At 46.7% G+C, this 14,128-nt stretch overlaps 1 protein-coding gene across 4 annotated transcripts in view; it reads right to left on the reverse strand.

Moving 5' to 3' along the window:
- HTR4 (5-hydroxytryptamine receptor 4) overlaps positions 1–14,128 on the reverse strand; it is a 140,664-nt gene that overhangs the window by 43,018 nt on the left and 83,518 nt on the right. Inside the window, exon 7 of one of the 4 annotated variants that reach the window (XM_064459002.1) lies at positions 10,851–11,707. The exons of the other annotated variants lie outside the window; for them this stretch is intronic. Coding sequence (XP_064315072.1) covers positions 11,668–11,707 — 40 coding nt within the window. The 3' untranslated portion in view covers positions 10,851–11,667. Of the gene's footprint in view, positions 1–10,850; positions 11,708–14,128 lie in introns of those variants that run through there. 4 annotated transcript variants of the gene reach the window in all.

The following is a 14,128-nucleotide window of genomic DNA, read 5'->3' on the forward strand; positions in this document are numbered from 1 at the left end:
CTTCTTCCCATCTTCTACTTTTCTTAACAGCACCCTTCCTTCCAGCACCATCCTCCGACAGCACTGGAGGGCATACTGTCACCTGGATTGCCGCCAACTTCTGTAAACCAAGTTACTTTCCATTTTTCATAAACAATAAACAGATTAGGAGAGGCTTTGCACAGAGTAACGGGGCTGAGCCAGGGGTTTGGTTATGTAGGCTTTGCTGGTGGTACTTGGAAAGACTGAGTAGAATTAGAATGCAGGGTGGCGTGGGCAGGCAGACCCTGGAGTTGCTGGACTGAGCCCAGCTTCCCTGGATGGCCCATGGAGTACAAAATCCTCACTGTTTCCTGCAGAAAGGGGTCTCCCAGAAAATTCCAAATTATATGGATTGTACTGCAAATGGGAAGCTACTGAGCCAGGGGTTAGGCGTTCCCTAGGCAGATATAAACCAGGGCAATGAACAGCAAAAGTAAATCTCAGACCAATAAGAAAGCCTCAGCTGGGATGCTGCCCCACCAGAGTACGTCAATTGCCTTCATTACCCAAAGCACAAGTCATGCAATTAAAAACAGACAAAAATGAGTCGATATTTCAGTCACTTCCAAGCTCAAGGTGCCCTTCAGTGCCTTGGCTTCTACCAGAAACAAAGCGACGCAGAAAAGAAGTTCTGATCTAGAATCTTATATTAGGCCAAATAACAAAAAGGCTTTTATCTTGGCTCTAATCTCTTTTTACACTATACAGACATATTGAAAGAGATTATCTTACTAAAATTGAAGGAAACTGTGGTATTTTAAAACCCTAATCCCTTCTTTCCTCAGTAGGACATAAGATAAACATCTTTATTTCACTCGGTACTATTACAAGAAGCTTTTCTTCTCTGTTTCCTCTGGTGAGGCATGTTTTTGAGCTGTGTACCAGCCTTAAGAAGTGTCCTGATTATTGGCAAGCCAAGTGTTTTTTGGGTGAAGGAAGGTACCAACCTCCCCTGACACAGGGTGCAGTGCAGGTGCCAGCATCAGTTTACCTGCAGGCGAGTCCCTGTGGGAGCTGGTTTGTACTGGGACAGGCAGTTTGCTTTGGCGGCAGGTTTCAGGGGGCTTGGGTGGTGGGTGGGACTGGTGTGCAGTCAGTGAGGACCAGGGAAGGGGCGATGCGCGCCCACGCTGCCCACACAGCCCAGTGGGATGCTGGCAGCACGTCACTGTCCCAGGGAGCTGGTGTGATGCTGAGCGGGGTGGGGAGCCAGGGTCACCCCACACCCGTTCCCTAGACTTAAACCTTTTTCACAGAAGAATTTTGAAGTGTCAAAAGAAAAAAAAATATCTTAAAACCGTTTAGCTTTTAAATTTAGCAGATTCCTAGGAAAGCAAAAGCAGGGAAGGGATGGGAGGAGGAATCTTACCCCAGACTTCACAGATGACAACTGAGAACAACAATTAGTGTCTCAACCCCCTACCCTGGGGATAACCCAGCCTCAATAAAAAGGCCTATCACATTTACAAATACAAAGAAAGGCTTCAGCAATAACGTCAGAAAACAACCACAATAAAAAAAGTCCACCCCCACGCAAGCAGGAGGTACGCTGTATGCGGTAATGCTGGTGGTAAGCACAGGCATGCTTTGCCTTTCCAAAACCAGGACAGGGGCAGAGCAGTGGCTGTATCTCAGACAGTGAGCACAGCTTCGGAGAGGATCCCAACTATCAGGTCTTGCCATAAGCTCTCACCGCCCCACAGCTTTTCTGGCTTCAATTAATGGTGCAAACCCTGCTCTTTATTTTCCAGACTGTGCTGGAGTGTCTCTTCCTCTTTTGCAGCTCTTGGCCTTTGGGATTCTTTTTTCTGATGTTTGGATTTTAAATGACGTGGGAAGCAGCTGGTACCTGCGGTCGCAGCACTGCCTGCCCGGGAGTGTTTGTGCAGCAGGAGCCCAAAAGCAATGCTGTGCCAAACAGCCCGGCAGCTCGCAGCAGCTCCCGCTCCCTTCCCCTCAGGGTGATGTTACAGTATGACAGAAAAAGCCTGAAGATGTGTTTGCGTCACCATTAAGTAAAAGGGGCCAAAACCTCTGCTGACACCAGCTCCCCTTTATGCACGGCTGCAAGCGGTCAGCAAGGCTGTAGCACTGACCTTGGCTCTCTACCCTTTCTCCCCAGTTTTCCTTTTTAATCCTTACACTTCAACAATGAGAAGAAAGCTGCTGGAGGAGAGCTGAGAAGGCCGAGTGGTCCAGGGCTCGGCGATGGGAGCATCAGTGGAAGGTGGGCACAGGCGACCGCCATGAGGAAGCAGCCAGACAGGGATGGGAAGGGAAGGAACCCTTACTGCAGCTTCCCACCAGCCTGGCCGTGGCTGCGGCTGCTTTGCCCTCTGCACATTGCCGTGTGCACTGCAATGCTGGATATATGTCCTGTCCATCGCAAATGCTTTTGCCCAGGATGGCTTCAGCCTCTGTGGGTGGCATATCAGCTGCCTGGAGGAGCTTTGTGTGCTGCCAGCTCCTGCCCAGGGTACCTGCTTGTAGAAGTCAGGAGACACAGAAATACATCTTTCTTCAGATGAGGGAGAGGAGGATGGAGGGACAAGACAGATGTGCAGATGAAGATGTCCCATCTTTTAGTTTGTAGGTTGTTTGATGCTGCACAGACCTTTGCCATGTGTGCAATTCTCTACTTTTATGGTGATAACTTCTGCTGCTGTGGAACATCTGAATTCCCAGACCCAGGGGCTTCTCTGCTCTTGCATCCTGCATAGCAGAGTGTATCATCTCACCCTGCACTTCCTGACTCAGCCCATATCTCCTGTTTGAGCTATCATGTACTTCCTGATATTTATAGCTCTCTGTGTTCTGCTCATGATCCTTCACAACTCCCAGTCACAGTATTTGTGAATGTTACACTAGAAGGCTGTTACTGTGGAGAAGACTGATGCCAACTTGTAAAATCATGCCAGGGAAGTTGGAACATAAGTTTGATTGTAAATATTGGCAAAGCTTCACAAAAAATCACAAGAAAGCTCCTCCAAGAAATTAAACACTTCTTTTTTAGTTGTAACTGAGTCTAATGATCTCCTATATTTTTACAAGAATACCTTTTCAGATTTGCAGCTAATGAAATTTCAGTGAAAAACAAATTGGCTCTTGACTAAGATTAACAACATTAGCAAAGGGAAGACCTAATAAGTGCTATACTCTAATTCTCCAGTCTGAGCCCTTTCTCTGGTACAAGATTGTCCCCTGTACTATTTTTAACTACTTTGTCCAGTCTAGCTTTAAATGGCAGAGGGAGATGAGTCATCTGTGTGTACTGTACATGCCATCACATACCCACTCCGGAAAAGAAACTGGGAAATAAGAGCAAAGGCACAACAAACATGTATTTAGAGATGTAGTGGAGGTTATTTCAAGGTCACTGAGAGTGCTTGTGCTGACCTAATTGCAAACCAACACACTTGTGCTGGCTCTGCTAATACTTCAGGGACAGAGGTGGAAATAGTTTTTTCCTTTACTTCACTCATCACCGCCACCAGGCTGCAACAAAATACTCCAGCTGCTTACACAGCCACACACTGCTGAGAGCTGATCGTCTTAGGCCATGGTCCAGCCTGCCAGCTCCGTGCCACGCGGTGTCCCTCTGCTCCCAGCTGCCACCCCCTGTCCCTCGCTTGGCCTAGGCATGGCTGCCAGGAGCTTGGGCTGCATTTCCCTTCTGAAATTGCGTGGCATCCAGCAAAACGGTGAACTTGCTCCTGGCTGGGTGCCCTCAGTGCTAATACAACAAAACAATGGATTGAAAGCAAAGGAAGGCACTGAGGACATCCCCGTCCTGGCGACCAGGTCGCTCAACCAGCAGAGGCTGTTGTCACCGCCCAGTATGTCCTGAATGAAACAGGCTGTGGGTCTTCCCTGGACTCACTCTTGTGTTCAAGACTTGTTCTTGAGCTAGAGAGGTTATTACAAAGAAAGACAATCTTAAATTTCTAGTGGTAGACAGCTGCATATGATAATCAGTTGTCATGACTTACAATTTTCACTTTTAAAAATGAACACTGTGTGTCTAATGCAAGTTTGGGCACTTTAAACTTCCAGGTCCATCCCTTGCTACACATCTGTGCATTAGACTTCTGTATGCCAAACAGACACTGATCTCTCTACCTTCTCTAGTACAAGATAAATAGATCTAGTGCCAGGACGATTTTGCTGCAGCCTATTTTTGAAACTTTTAATCATACTTCATTTTTTCCAGCCTCCTCCCTCTGGAGCATGGTACCCCACTGCCAGCCCTGCCTGCGCTAGGTACGTGGGCAGCACTGGCTCCATGTCTGCAGGAGCAGCCACCTTCACCCCTCAGGCTCAAGTGGGAGCTGATGTTCAGCATCGAAGCCTGTTTCACAGTGGCAGTTTATTAGATCAGCCAGTGGTCTGAGGTTCTGTTCAGCATGCCAAAAGGCACAGCCATAATGACCGTGCTTCTGTAACTCTGTGGAAACATTTTCCTTGTGCTCAGTTGACCAAGTAATTCAGAGCGCAGAGTAGCCCTGTGGTGCTCGCTTATTACTGTTAGTCCTCTATTCTTGTACTATCTGCATATGTTATCAGCAATTATTTGTTTTTCTCCAGAGAGATTAAAAGTAAACATCTTATGGACGAGACCTGTTCCTTAAGAATACTGACAACAAACACATCTGCTAGAAGATGGTAATTTTATTATGGTTTACAAACTATGGGGTACCATGCTGATATAGGTAAAAGTCAAAGACACTCCTTGCAAATTGCAACCTCATAAAATTAGCTTGGAGAATTGAAATCTACTTTTCATAATCTCATGTTTGCCAGTGGTATGGACATTACCCTGTCTTTTCATCATATTCTATATCAAACAGTCTGAACACTATCACTTAAGGACATTGTTCTTCCTTCCAATTTATCTTCGGGTGCAATTTTCTTCCAAATCCAGATCTTGGGAATGAGACAGAGGCAACCTCAGATTACCAAACTGCTGATCTTGGTTATGATCTTGAAAAGCCCACTTGCCAGCTAGCAGGAAATACTGCACTGCCCAGAGGGGAAAGGTGAGGTAGGAACATGGGAACCTGGTCCATGAGGTATTTTGGAAAATAGGGACAATTTTTGTTTCTCTCAGTGATCCCTGATGGATGCAAAATCAGTAGGATGGGGGAGAAAGCTGCATTTTATGTAGGCAGTGTGGTCAGGTATTGACAAGACCTGAAGCATTTCAGCTCTGGTTCTGGTTTCCACAAGGGTCAGAATTAAGGACAAAGTGGGGCTTTGTGGGGTCCTGAGGCAGTTTCCTGCTATCATAGTCATACCATATAATGAGATGATTTTTGAAATTCATCAAACTTCAGCTTGCTAAAAGTTAGATGTTTGCCTCCACTAGTCTTACTAAGAGGTTGTTTCAAACCGTCACTGCCATGATGGCTGTAAGCTTTCATTTAATTCCATGCTTAAATTTATTCCTGGGCATTTTATATCCATTTGTTCTTAGCATTATTTCTTGCTTTAAATAACTCATCTCCCTTCCCAGTCTCTACCTCTCTGATGCAGTACAGGCATCAATCAGATCCCCTCTTAGCCCCCATTTTGCTAGATGAAACAAGCTATCCATGCTGAGGCTGTGGTACAGAGCCGCATGGTGCTGTTCCTGCCAACATGGGGGACTGATACTTGAGCTGAAACTATTGGAATGGAAAAAACATCTTGAGCAATCTCTGGTTGCACTGCCTAGAGGGCTCAGACCTAGGGCTGGGCCAAAATGAAGAAAATACTCTTTGTCATCCCTGAAGTCACCATTTTTAAATTGTTTTGGCTGGTATAATACTGTGTGCCTTGGGACAGAGACCTCTCACAAGGTTTCTCTCCTGGGCATGTCTCTGCACCATGGTGGGAAGTGCAGCCTCCAGAGTCACCCATGGGGCCACCTGCTCGGTACCCCTCCGGCAGTAAGCATGCCGTATGCAGTATGCTTTTGGCCATGCCTAGTGCTGTGCTTGCAGACTTGTAATGGGGAAAGTGTCCAAGACTGGTGAAAAAGGCTGCTGGACAGCACCCAAGGATGTCAGCATGGCTTTTCCAGGCACCTGCAGCTGACGAAAAATGACACTACTGCAATTTAAAGTCAAGACCACCAGCAGATTCACGTCTATTAAATGAAAAATTTCATTAGCTTCTCTTGTGCCTCTTGCTAAGCTCTGGAGGGTCCCTATGGACAGAGCCCTCTGAGGCACAGAAGAGGACTTTCCTTCACGTCCTCCAGCCACCACAGAGCAGCGCGATAATGTGCCTGCTGGGTACAGTCAGCTGAGGGTGACTGCCCACAGGCCTGCTCATCAGAGTAGCTGAATCACAGGAGCATGACGGTTTGCATGCAAACATAATGTTTGCATCTATTCACTACAATGAAGCAAAGTAGATTCCTACCATCAAGGACAAGAATCAAAATCCCAGCCCAAACATATACAAAGGTATTAGCTTCACCCTATCTGTATTTCATCAGTTTATCTGAAAATGAAAATTATTTGTGCCTCTCAATGGGCAGCTTCCTCTAAACTCCTGTCAGAAAGAGGAATTACATAAAAAAGAAAAATTTGCAGGGGATGGAGGTGTCACAGCGATGTCATAATCTGTTGTGTTTCTCAAGCTTTTGCTCAGAAACTTCCTAAAAAGAACTTAGCAGGAATATGCTTTATCAGCACATTTGCAAAGGGGTGAGATCTTTGCCTATTGGTCCCATTAAGAAGGTGACTGCTGGAGAAATTACAACACTAAAAAACTAAAGCTTAGCAGCCTGTAATTGCTCCAAGTCTCACAAGCACAGCAAAATAGATGCTGCTTACATTGCTCCTCCAAAATGACCTGTGGAAACCTAGTGTGAAACAGCGAGCAATGAGGCAATGAAGGAAAGAGTGGACCAAGTCCAAATGATCCATCTTGGGACTAATGAACTTGTAGTGAAGAAGATGATGGCATATGTCAAGGCTCTGATCCATCTCGCAGGATCATTAAAATTCCTAGGCGGTTCCTGCCAGTCAGAAATTTTAACCTTAATGGCCTGATTTTATTCTAAATAACTGTGTAGCTTTGGGCAGTAGTATCCTGCCACTGGAATGCTTTTCTAAATTATACTTTAGTGATAGGAAAAAAAATCACAGAACATCTACAGAAAAATCTGTTCCGCTTGTGTAAATGGGAAAAAAACCTTTTAGAAGAATAGTCACGTTGTAGTTAGTGCTAAAATAAATAAATAAAAAAATTAAATCGAAGACGTGCATCCTTTGTGTTTAAAAATGGAGTTGCAGTGAAGATTCACTTCCACATCTATTTCAAAATTGGCCAAACCAAATAGCACGTTGATGGTTTTTGTTCCCTTGTCTTGTCTGTTTGTGAGTTTTGTGCACATGGATGCCTACCTGCTGCTTGCCTATTTCTCCTTAAGAGCAAAACAAAAAAAAAAACCTTTCAGAAACTCTGGAAAACCAATAAATATTGGATTTTTACCCTTTCAACTAATTTGGTGGAACCTCCAGGCAGCCTAGCAGAGTGAATGAGGACTGCAAATAGCTGGCTTTGAGGCTGAGAGCAGTGAGGGCACCCTGAGTTTGAACCCAAACCTAAATCTTTCACCTCTGGGCCAGCTGAAGCCTTTCCTTGCCCAGCCTGGCAGGTTGCTACTGCAGCCTCAGACTGAATTCCAGGGTCTCACTGCAGCCCTCGCACACCGTGCTCTCCCCAGCATCACAAACAGAGCAGGGTGTAACACCTCCCTGATAACACAGCCTGTAAACATCTCCTTTCCAGAAATAACTTCCCTCTGGCTTACATAATTAGTCATTTCTGCAAATGCATGCGCATGTGTGAGAGAGAAAGAGAGAAAACAGAGGGGAGACAAATATTTAGCATCATGTAGCAGCAGCAGACCTGGGCTGATTCCTCTCTGCTGCTACTGAAATGGGTTTTAGGGTCTTCAGCAGGGAAGGCTGAGATAACGTCCTGGCCGTGCCCGACCTGTCCCCCCATTCTCGCTGCCATGGTCCCTCCTTCCTCCAAAACACCTCTGCCAGTGCCAGTGGCCACCATTCTGTCCTGCGGGAAAATGCAATAAGGAAGGCATGCATCCCCCCGGTCTGAGGCTAAATGCACCTTTGCCGATGAAGCGCCCGTGCCGGGAGAGCTTTTGGCTTGCCAAATGCCAAGGGTCTGCTCTGCCCCAGGAGGGCTGGAGAGGAGGCACGCGAGCAGAGGACAGGCAGGCTGTGCTGGCCAGGCTGTCGGCTGCTGGCTCGGCTAGGCTGGGGTGGGGAAGCCCCACTGCTGGTGTCAGCCCACGGGTGCTGCTGCAAAGCAGCACTGGGAGCTACCGAGGCTTTCCGACCCCCAGCAGCAAGGGTGTGATTCTGCCTCGGGAAGCCCTGTGGTCTCTGCGGCTCTTAGTGCCTAAGGAAGGATAAGAGATAAGAGGAACAGGAAAAGGCAGAACAGGAGGAGATTTTTTTACTTGCAAACGCAAATCCTTGAGAGAGACCTGACAGTTTCATCAGAAAGAAGCTCTGGGTGTCTAACCTCTGTGTTTTCTGAGTCAAGCCACAACAGACATGCACAAAATCCCACCATCACAGATGGGATGGGATTGCCACTCCATCCATGCCCTATGAACACAAGTGAAATGATCCACACTGGGCACTGAACCTGCTGTGTGATTCAGCCCATACCCATACCTGGATGCACAGGGGAAACAGCACTCTTTAACCTATCTTGTGAAGACATTTCTGAGCCTGGGAGCTTGGAAACAGCCAGCGGATTTGTAACGCCACAGCCACCAAATGTGCCCATTCCCTTGAAGGCGACTCCGCAGAAGAAGGGGATGGTGCGTGGTGGCACAGGGACACCTGGCCAGGCAGGATTTGACCTGTGAGGAGGTGACTGAGCAGTGACGGAGTTAATGTCCTTGTGAAATTAAAGTTGTTGAAAAGGCATGGTCATTTAAAGTCATCTTTGAAAAGACGCAAATTGCCTTGCTTCCACAGCGGTGGGCATCTGGGCGTCCTGCTGTGTATTTGCTGCAGGCAGCACCCAGGCTGCTGCTCAGGCAGGGGAGTCCTCCATGTTGGGGTGTCGGGGAGACCCCAGGAGCAAGGGGAGATGGGGCTCTGAGCTGACAGCCTTGCAAAGCCAGGAGGGTTTCAGGATAGCTGCTCATCTTTGTGAAAAGCTACCTCACAAACAGAGGGGGAAAGTCTCTTTAACTTATTCACTGTTTTAAAGCTGCAAAAAGTAATGCAATGCCAGCAGCTCATCCATCCCATCTGTATGTAGTGGCCTCTAGCCCAAAGTGTCCTCTGCTCCTGGCCAGGAACAGGCAAGGAGAAAGGAAGAGCTCCTACCTTTGCCTTTACAGAGTTGAAGTAGCAACACAAAGCTAAACCCACGTGCAAATTCCCTCTCAAGCCCTGACCCTCCTGCTAATCCCACATGTCACACCCCTGCAACAGGAGGGTCTGGCTGCATGGAACAGGGGCAGTGAGTGCACTGGGTACCTATGGAGCTCCCCTCACTGTGCAGACACTGCCTGCACTGCTATGGGTCTCCCTCAAATTACAGCAGACATTTCACAGTGTGCCTGTGCTGGGATGGGCTTCCAGCTCAGAGCTGGGGCAGCTCTGTGGGAGGGATGTGTAGGGAACTGAGCCCTGCAGCAGGACCACCCCTGTGCACTCCTGTTGGGGAAGCATCACTGATAGTTACACATCACTTCTTCCTTTGCTCCACGGCAGCTCTGACCTTCTCTTCCCTACAATCAAAGTTGATTTATTTTTATTCCAACAGATCTGTAAGCCAGGATTTGCTAAACTTCTAAAAACTGGAGACCTGAGCTGCTGCGCTGCCAGTTCCAGCAGCAGCAAGGAAGCATCAGGGCTCGCTGCAGTTCAGATTTACTGGCACAATTATTCTTGCTCTTTATAGGGCCCAATAAGACTCTACAACAGTGCTCTGGTGTTGAGTGCCGGCTGCATGCAATGATTTACTGCACACTTCTCCCAGCATTCTGTGCACCTGCAGAGTGCTGACATGAATGTGGGATGATTGGGTTATTTATTTAATTTAGTATTTATGAAGCCGATGAACATCCAGCCCCACAAGCTGCATGCTTCTTTTTTTTTCACTTTGTTTCTCTTGGGTCTTCTAAAAGGAAAATTAAGATGTGTTTTACTTTGGAGAAATAAAATTGGCATCAGCCCTGTCTGAGAAGACCTCTCTGTGATGGAAAATGAGTAGATAAGCCACTCAGTCTGGCTTTCCCAGAATATACTAATACACTGTCCTGTGCTGAACAGTGCACTTCTGAGAGGAAATGGGGAATATACCAAAGCTATCTCCTTGACCCAAACATTCCAGAGTTTGTCTACTCTGATCATTGCTCAATTATATTTATCCAAAGTCATCCTCTTCGCTGTGGCAAAATTTCAGACCTTGTTTTATCCAAGAATTCAGGAAATGCTGATCTGGGTTCCTATCCGCTTGTGCAGTACGAGAGTTTAATGATTCATGAAGGCATGAGTTTGTTGGTTTGTGTTGAATAAATAGCTATGCATGGCAAAAGTTATGCAAGCAATATGTTTAAAGGGGAAGAGAGCATTTTTCAGCATTTTGCTTTCAGTCTCATGGTGCACAGAACCCCTGAACACATGCTACAGCTGTCCAGAAACCCATATCTATTGTCGTTAAGTATTGTACTAATTTTTGCCATACGTTAGTTGAGTGCTTATTGTAAATTCTGCTCTCTACTCATTATTCAGAATGATTCCTCCTCTCAGTGAATGATATTCCAAACCGTGGTTATTAGAACTATGAATTGCAAATATTTATAATGAATTACACAATTTGCGATGGAACCAGAGAAACAAACCTTTGTATATGACATGCGAGTTGCAATCTCAGCCATTGAAAAATTAATAGGGCATGAATTTTGGATTGTAGCCACACCTGCATATTTCAGTACACCTTTTGCATGTGTCCTATCTGAATTTTCCAGTTGATGATACACATCAGAATTGAAATAGGTGAATATCCAGGGGTTAAAAAAAAAAAGGCTTCTGGCAATTTCTACACTTGCAGAAAGCAAACCTGGAAAACAGGCAAATCAAAATTTTCTTTCAAAGCTGAATATTTAATTCTAATACTCTTTCCCATCATATACATAGCTCCAGCTGTAATCAAATCCTATCACCTGGCTGTTCATGACATCTTCAAAACACATTTTGCGCCACGTCCCGCCCCACCCATGGGAAGGGTGTCTCTCACGCCAGCTGATGGAGAGTTCACGAATAAAACGGGTGACAGGAAATCCTTTCCCCATCTTCTGGTTCATGATTTAGGGATAAAGTGAGGTGGTTTCCAGGGGATTAAGAAAGCTGTGGTCACCCTCATATCACGGTCAAGCCACTGTCCAGTCTGCTTTCTCACCCCATTGCTACTGTGGTTGCATCTGACCTCAGGTGTGCTGTAAAGTATCTCCCCCTTCCTGGGTCACCCAGAGCACCACAGTCTTCATAGATCACTTGAAAAATAAATTAAAAAAAAAAAAAGAAAGAATGAGTATTGTCTCCCAAGCGGTCTCTCAGCCTGTGTGTGGTAAGGGCGTCTGCCTCTTCTCACTGCCGTGTTTTATCGCACTGTGCTCCTCCTTCTTCTTTTTTTCCCATTCCTAATATAAATGTGAAAAATCCCAAAATGGGAATGTCAGATCATTTTGACACTAAAGTTATCAGAAGAAAAAAAGAAGAAATGCCTTCCCTCCCTACAAGACACTCTCACAGGTCAGACGCATCCGAAAGCAAGAGCCTGAATTTTAGTAATGAGAAACATTCTTTGCACTTGCAAACACTCCGGTGAGAAGATTGTCAGCAAGGACAGGTAGAGCTGGAGGAAAGTTCAGATATTCTCAAGACTGGAAGTAGAGAGGAGTTAGAAATCCCTTTCCTACTGTCAACCACTCCTGACTCCCTTTGAGGCTAAATGACTCACATCAGCTTAACAGAAAATTTCAAATCTCTGCAGTCTGAGAGAGAGGAACTCTGCCCTAGATTCAGCACGTGGTCTGTCCTGCTCGTCACTGCTCTCCCTGCCAGGGTACAAAAACAACTGTAAAATCCCACTTGCACAACTTCCCCATTTGCAGAAGCTCTTGGTCAGGAAGAAACAACTTTGAGGTTGGAAAAGAAGTGTGTGAACCCTACACAGCTTCTCAGTTGGGTTGGTATGAGGCCAACCCATATAGGAAGGTTACAGTATTTCAGCTGCTGGGCACAAACCCCTTGTATTTCCATGCTAGAAAGCAAATGTATGTTACACCTCGAGAGAACCTGCCACACTGAATTTCTCTTCCATCCATGCTGAGTCCAACCTTTTTTGCACTTAAGAGAGAAGCACCAAAGAAATACAAACTCCTCAAGTGAGGTTAACTGTCCAAAGACTACCGTTAGTTGGTTTTCCTTTAATGTCCACACCTCTATCATCATCAGAGCATAATCTGCACCAGGGAAAGAAGTCATGCTTTTCTCATCAGTTACAAAGCTGAGTAAAACAGAAAATAATTGCTCTCTGAAGTGCTGATGTGTAAAGCCACATCCCTCCACCATGCAGAGGGAGGAGGGGATGTGGCAGCGGGAAGCAAGTGCCTTCTGCAGAGCTGGAGTGATATGGACAGGCAGGAGATAATCTGACTTGTGCTTGCTGCATGTTGAAGAGAGGCAACATGCTCTTATCCATAAAAGTACCCATAAAAGCTAGAAGTGGACAAGATGCCCTGTGCGGGTTTGGTTCTTATGGGGCCTTTTGCAATGCTTGTCACATCTAGATTGACAGGATTGTTATACCTTTACCATGGATAACTTGTATGTGGGAGCAGAGTGGTAGAAGTGGGAGGGTGAAGCTGGAAATGAGGAAAGGCTGATCTCAGCTCCATGGCGAGATTCACCACTTACTGCAACCCACCAGAGCCTCCCCAGTTGGCCAGGGTGGCTGAGACTGTGGCCACCCCAGCTTTGGAGGGGAGGTGACTCTTCACATTTGCTTTGGCCGTTGCAGGGACATCAATATGTTTAAAAAGAGTCTCAAAACGAGGAGGTTGTCAGCTCAGGGACAGTCAGCACAGAATGAAGGAAAGACTCAGCCCTCAGCCCTCTGCGTATCCTGGAGATACGCAGAGCCTCCCTAGCTGCTCACTCTCTCAGGAGCCCGTCTCCACTGCCTAGTGTCCCCAGGGCAGTGCTGGCCTGAGCCTGCCTGTCCCACAGGGCACAGGCAGGATGATGAGGTCTCACAGCAAGATAACTTAGTGCAAAAGCAGCATGACAACTTGGAGACATGAGGAGGCACTGGCATTGTCATCTGCAATGCTTGGAGGTCAAATGTCAGCACAGACTGAAGCAATTCACCTTCTGGGCTCACATGCTGCCTGCCCTCCACATCTCAAACCCACACCTAAGAGAGGCTCCCTGTCGTCTCTCTGCCTTGTATACTTAACAAAAGGTATCTTGTTGCTGTGCTTACTAGCCAAAATAGACTCCACTCTCTTTGTGTTTAGGCCACTGCGTTGGTCCCGTATTGAGAGCATGGAGCCATCCCAGCTAACCAGGGATGGGAGCAAGCCCTCCATCCCCATCTCCCTGCACAGGAACACCTTTCCAGCATTCACCCCTGCACCCCAGCCAGAGGTACCAGCTCGCTTGCTGCAGGATGGTGCTCTGTGCCCCATAAGGGCTGCTCTCTCAATCTGCCTAATGGCAGCAGAGGAGCTTCTATCTGGCTTGCCCCTGGGAGCACAGCTCCAACAGAAATACAGGCTGAGAGTGGCACACATCCATCACAGAGGGCTCTGGGACCATAGTCCCCGAACAGTTTTTTATCAGCAGAAGATAAATACATTGTAATGTGTTTAATGACTTAAAAAGATTGAGAGGTCTGTTTCGAGGTTGTGACAAGCCCTGCCCTACCTCCCATCCATTATACAGCTCAGGACTCTTTCCAAAACTTCAGAAATCAGTACAGAAGGGAGCTTGGGGCAAACCACCATATCAGACTCAGCTGGGAAGTGCTCAGTGTCTGATTTTGTCTCCGGATGGGT

The sequence above is a fragment of the Phalacrocorax carbo genome, chromosome 8 (assembly GCF_963921805.1).
Source record: "Phalacrocorax carbo chromosome 8, bPhaCar2.1, whole genome shotgun sequence".
Classification (NCBI taxonomy): domain Eukaryota; kingdom Metazoa; phylum Chordata; class Aves; order Suliformes; family Phalacrocoracidae; genus Phalacrocorax; species Phalacrocorax carbo.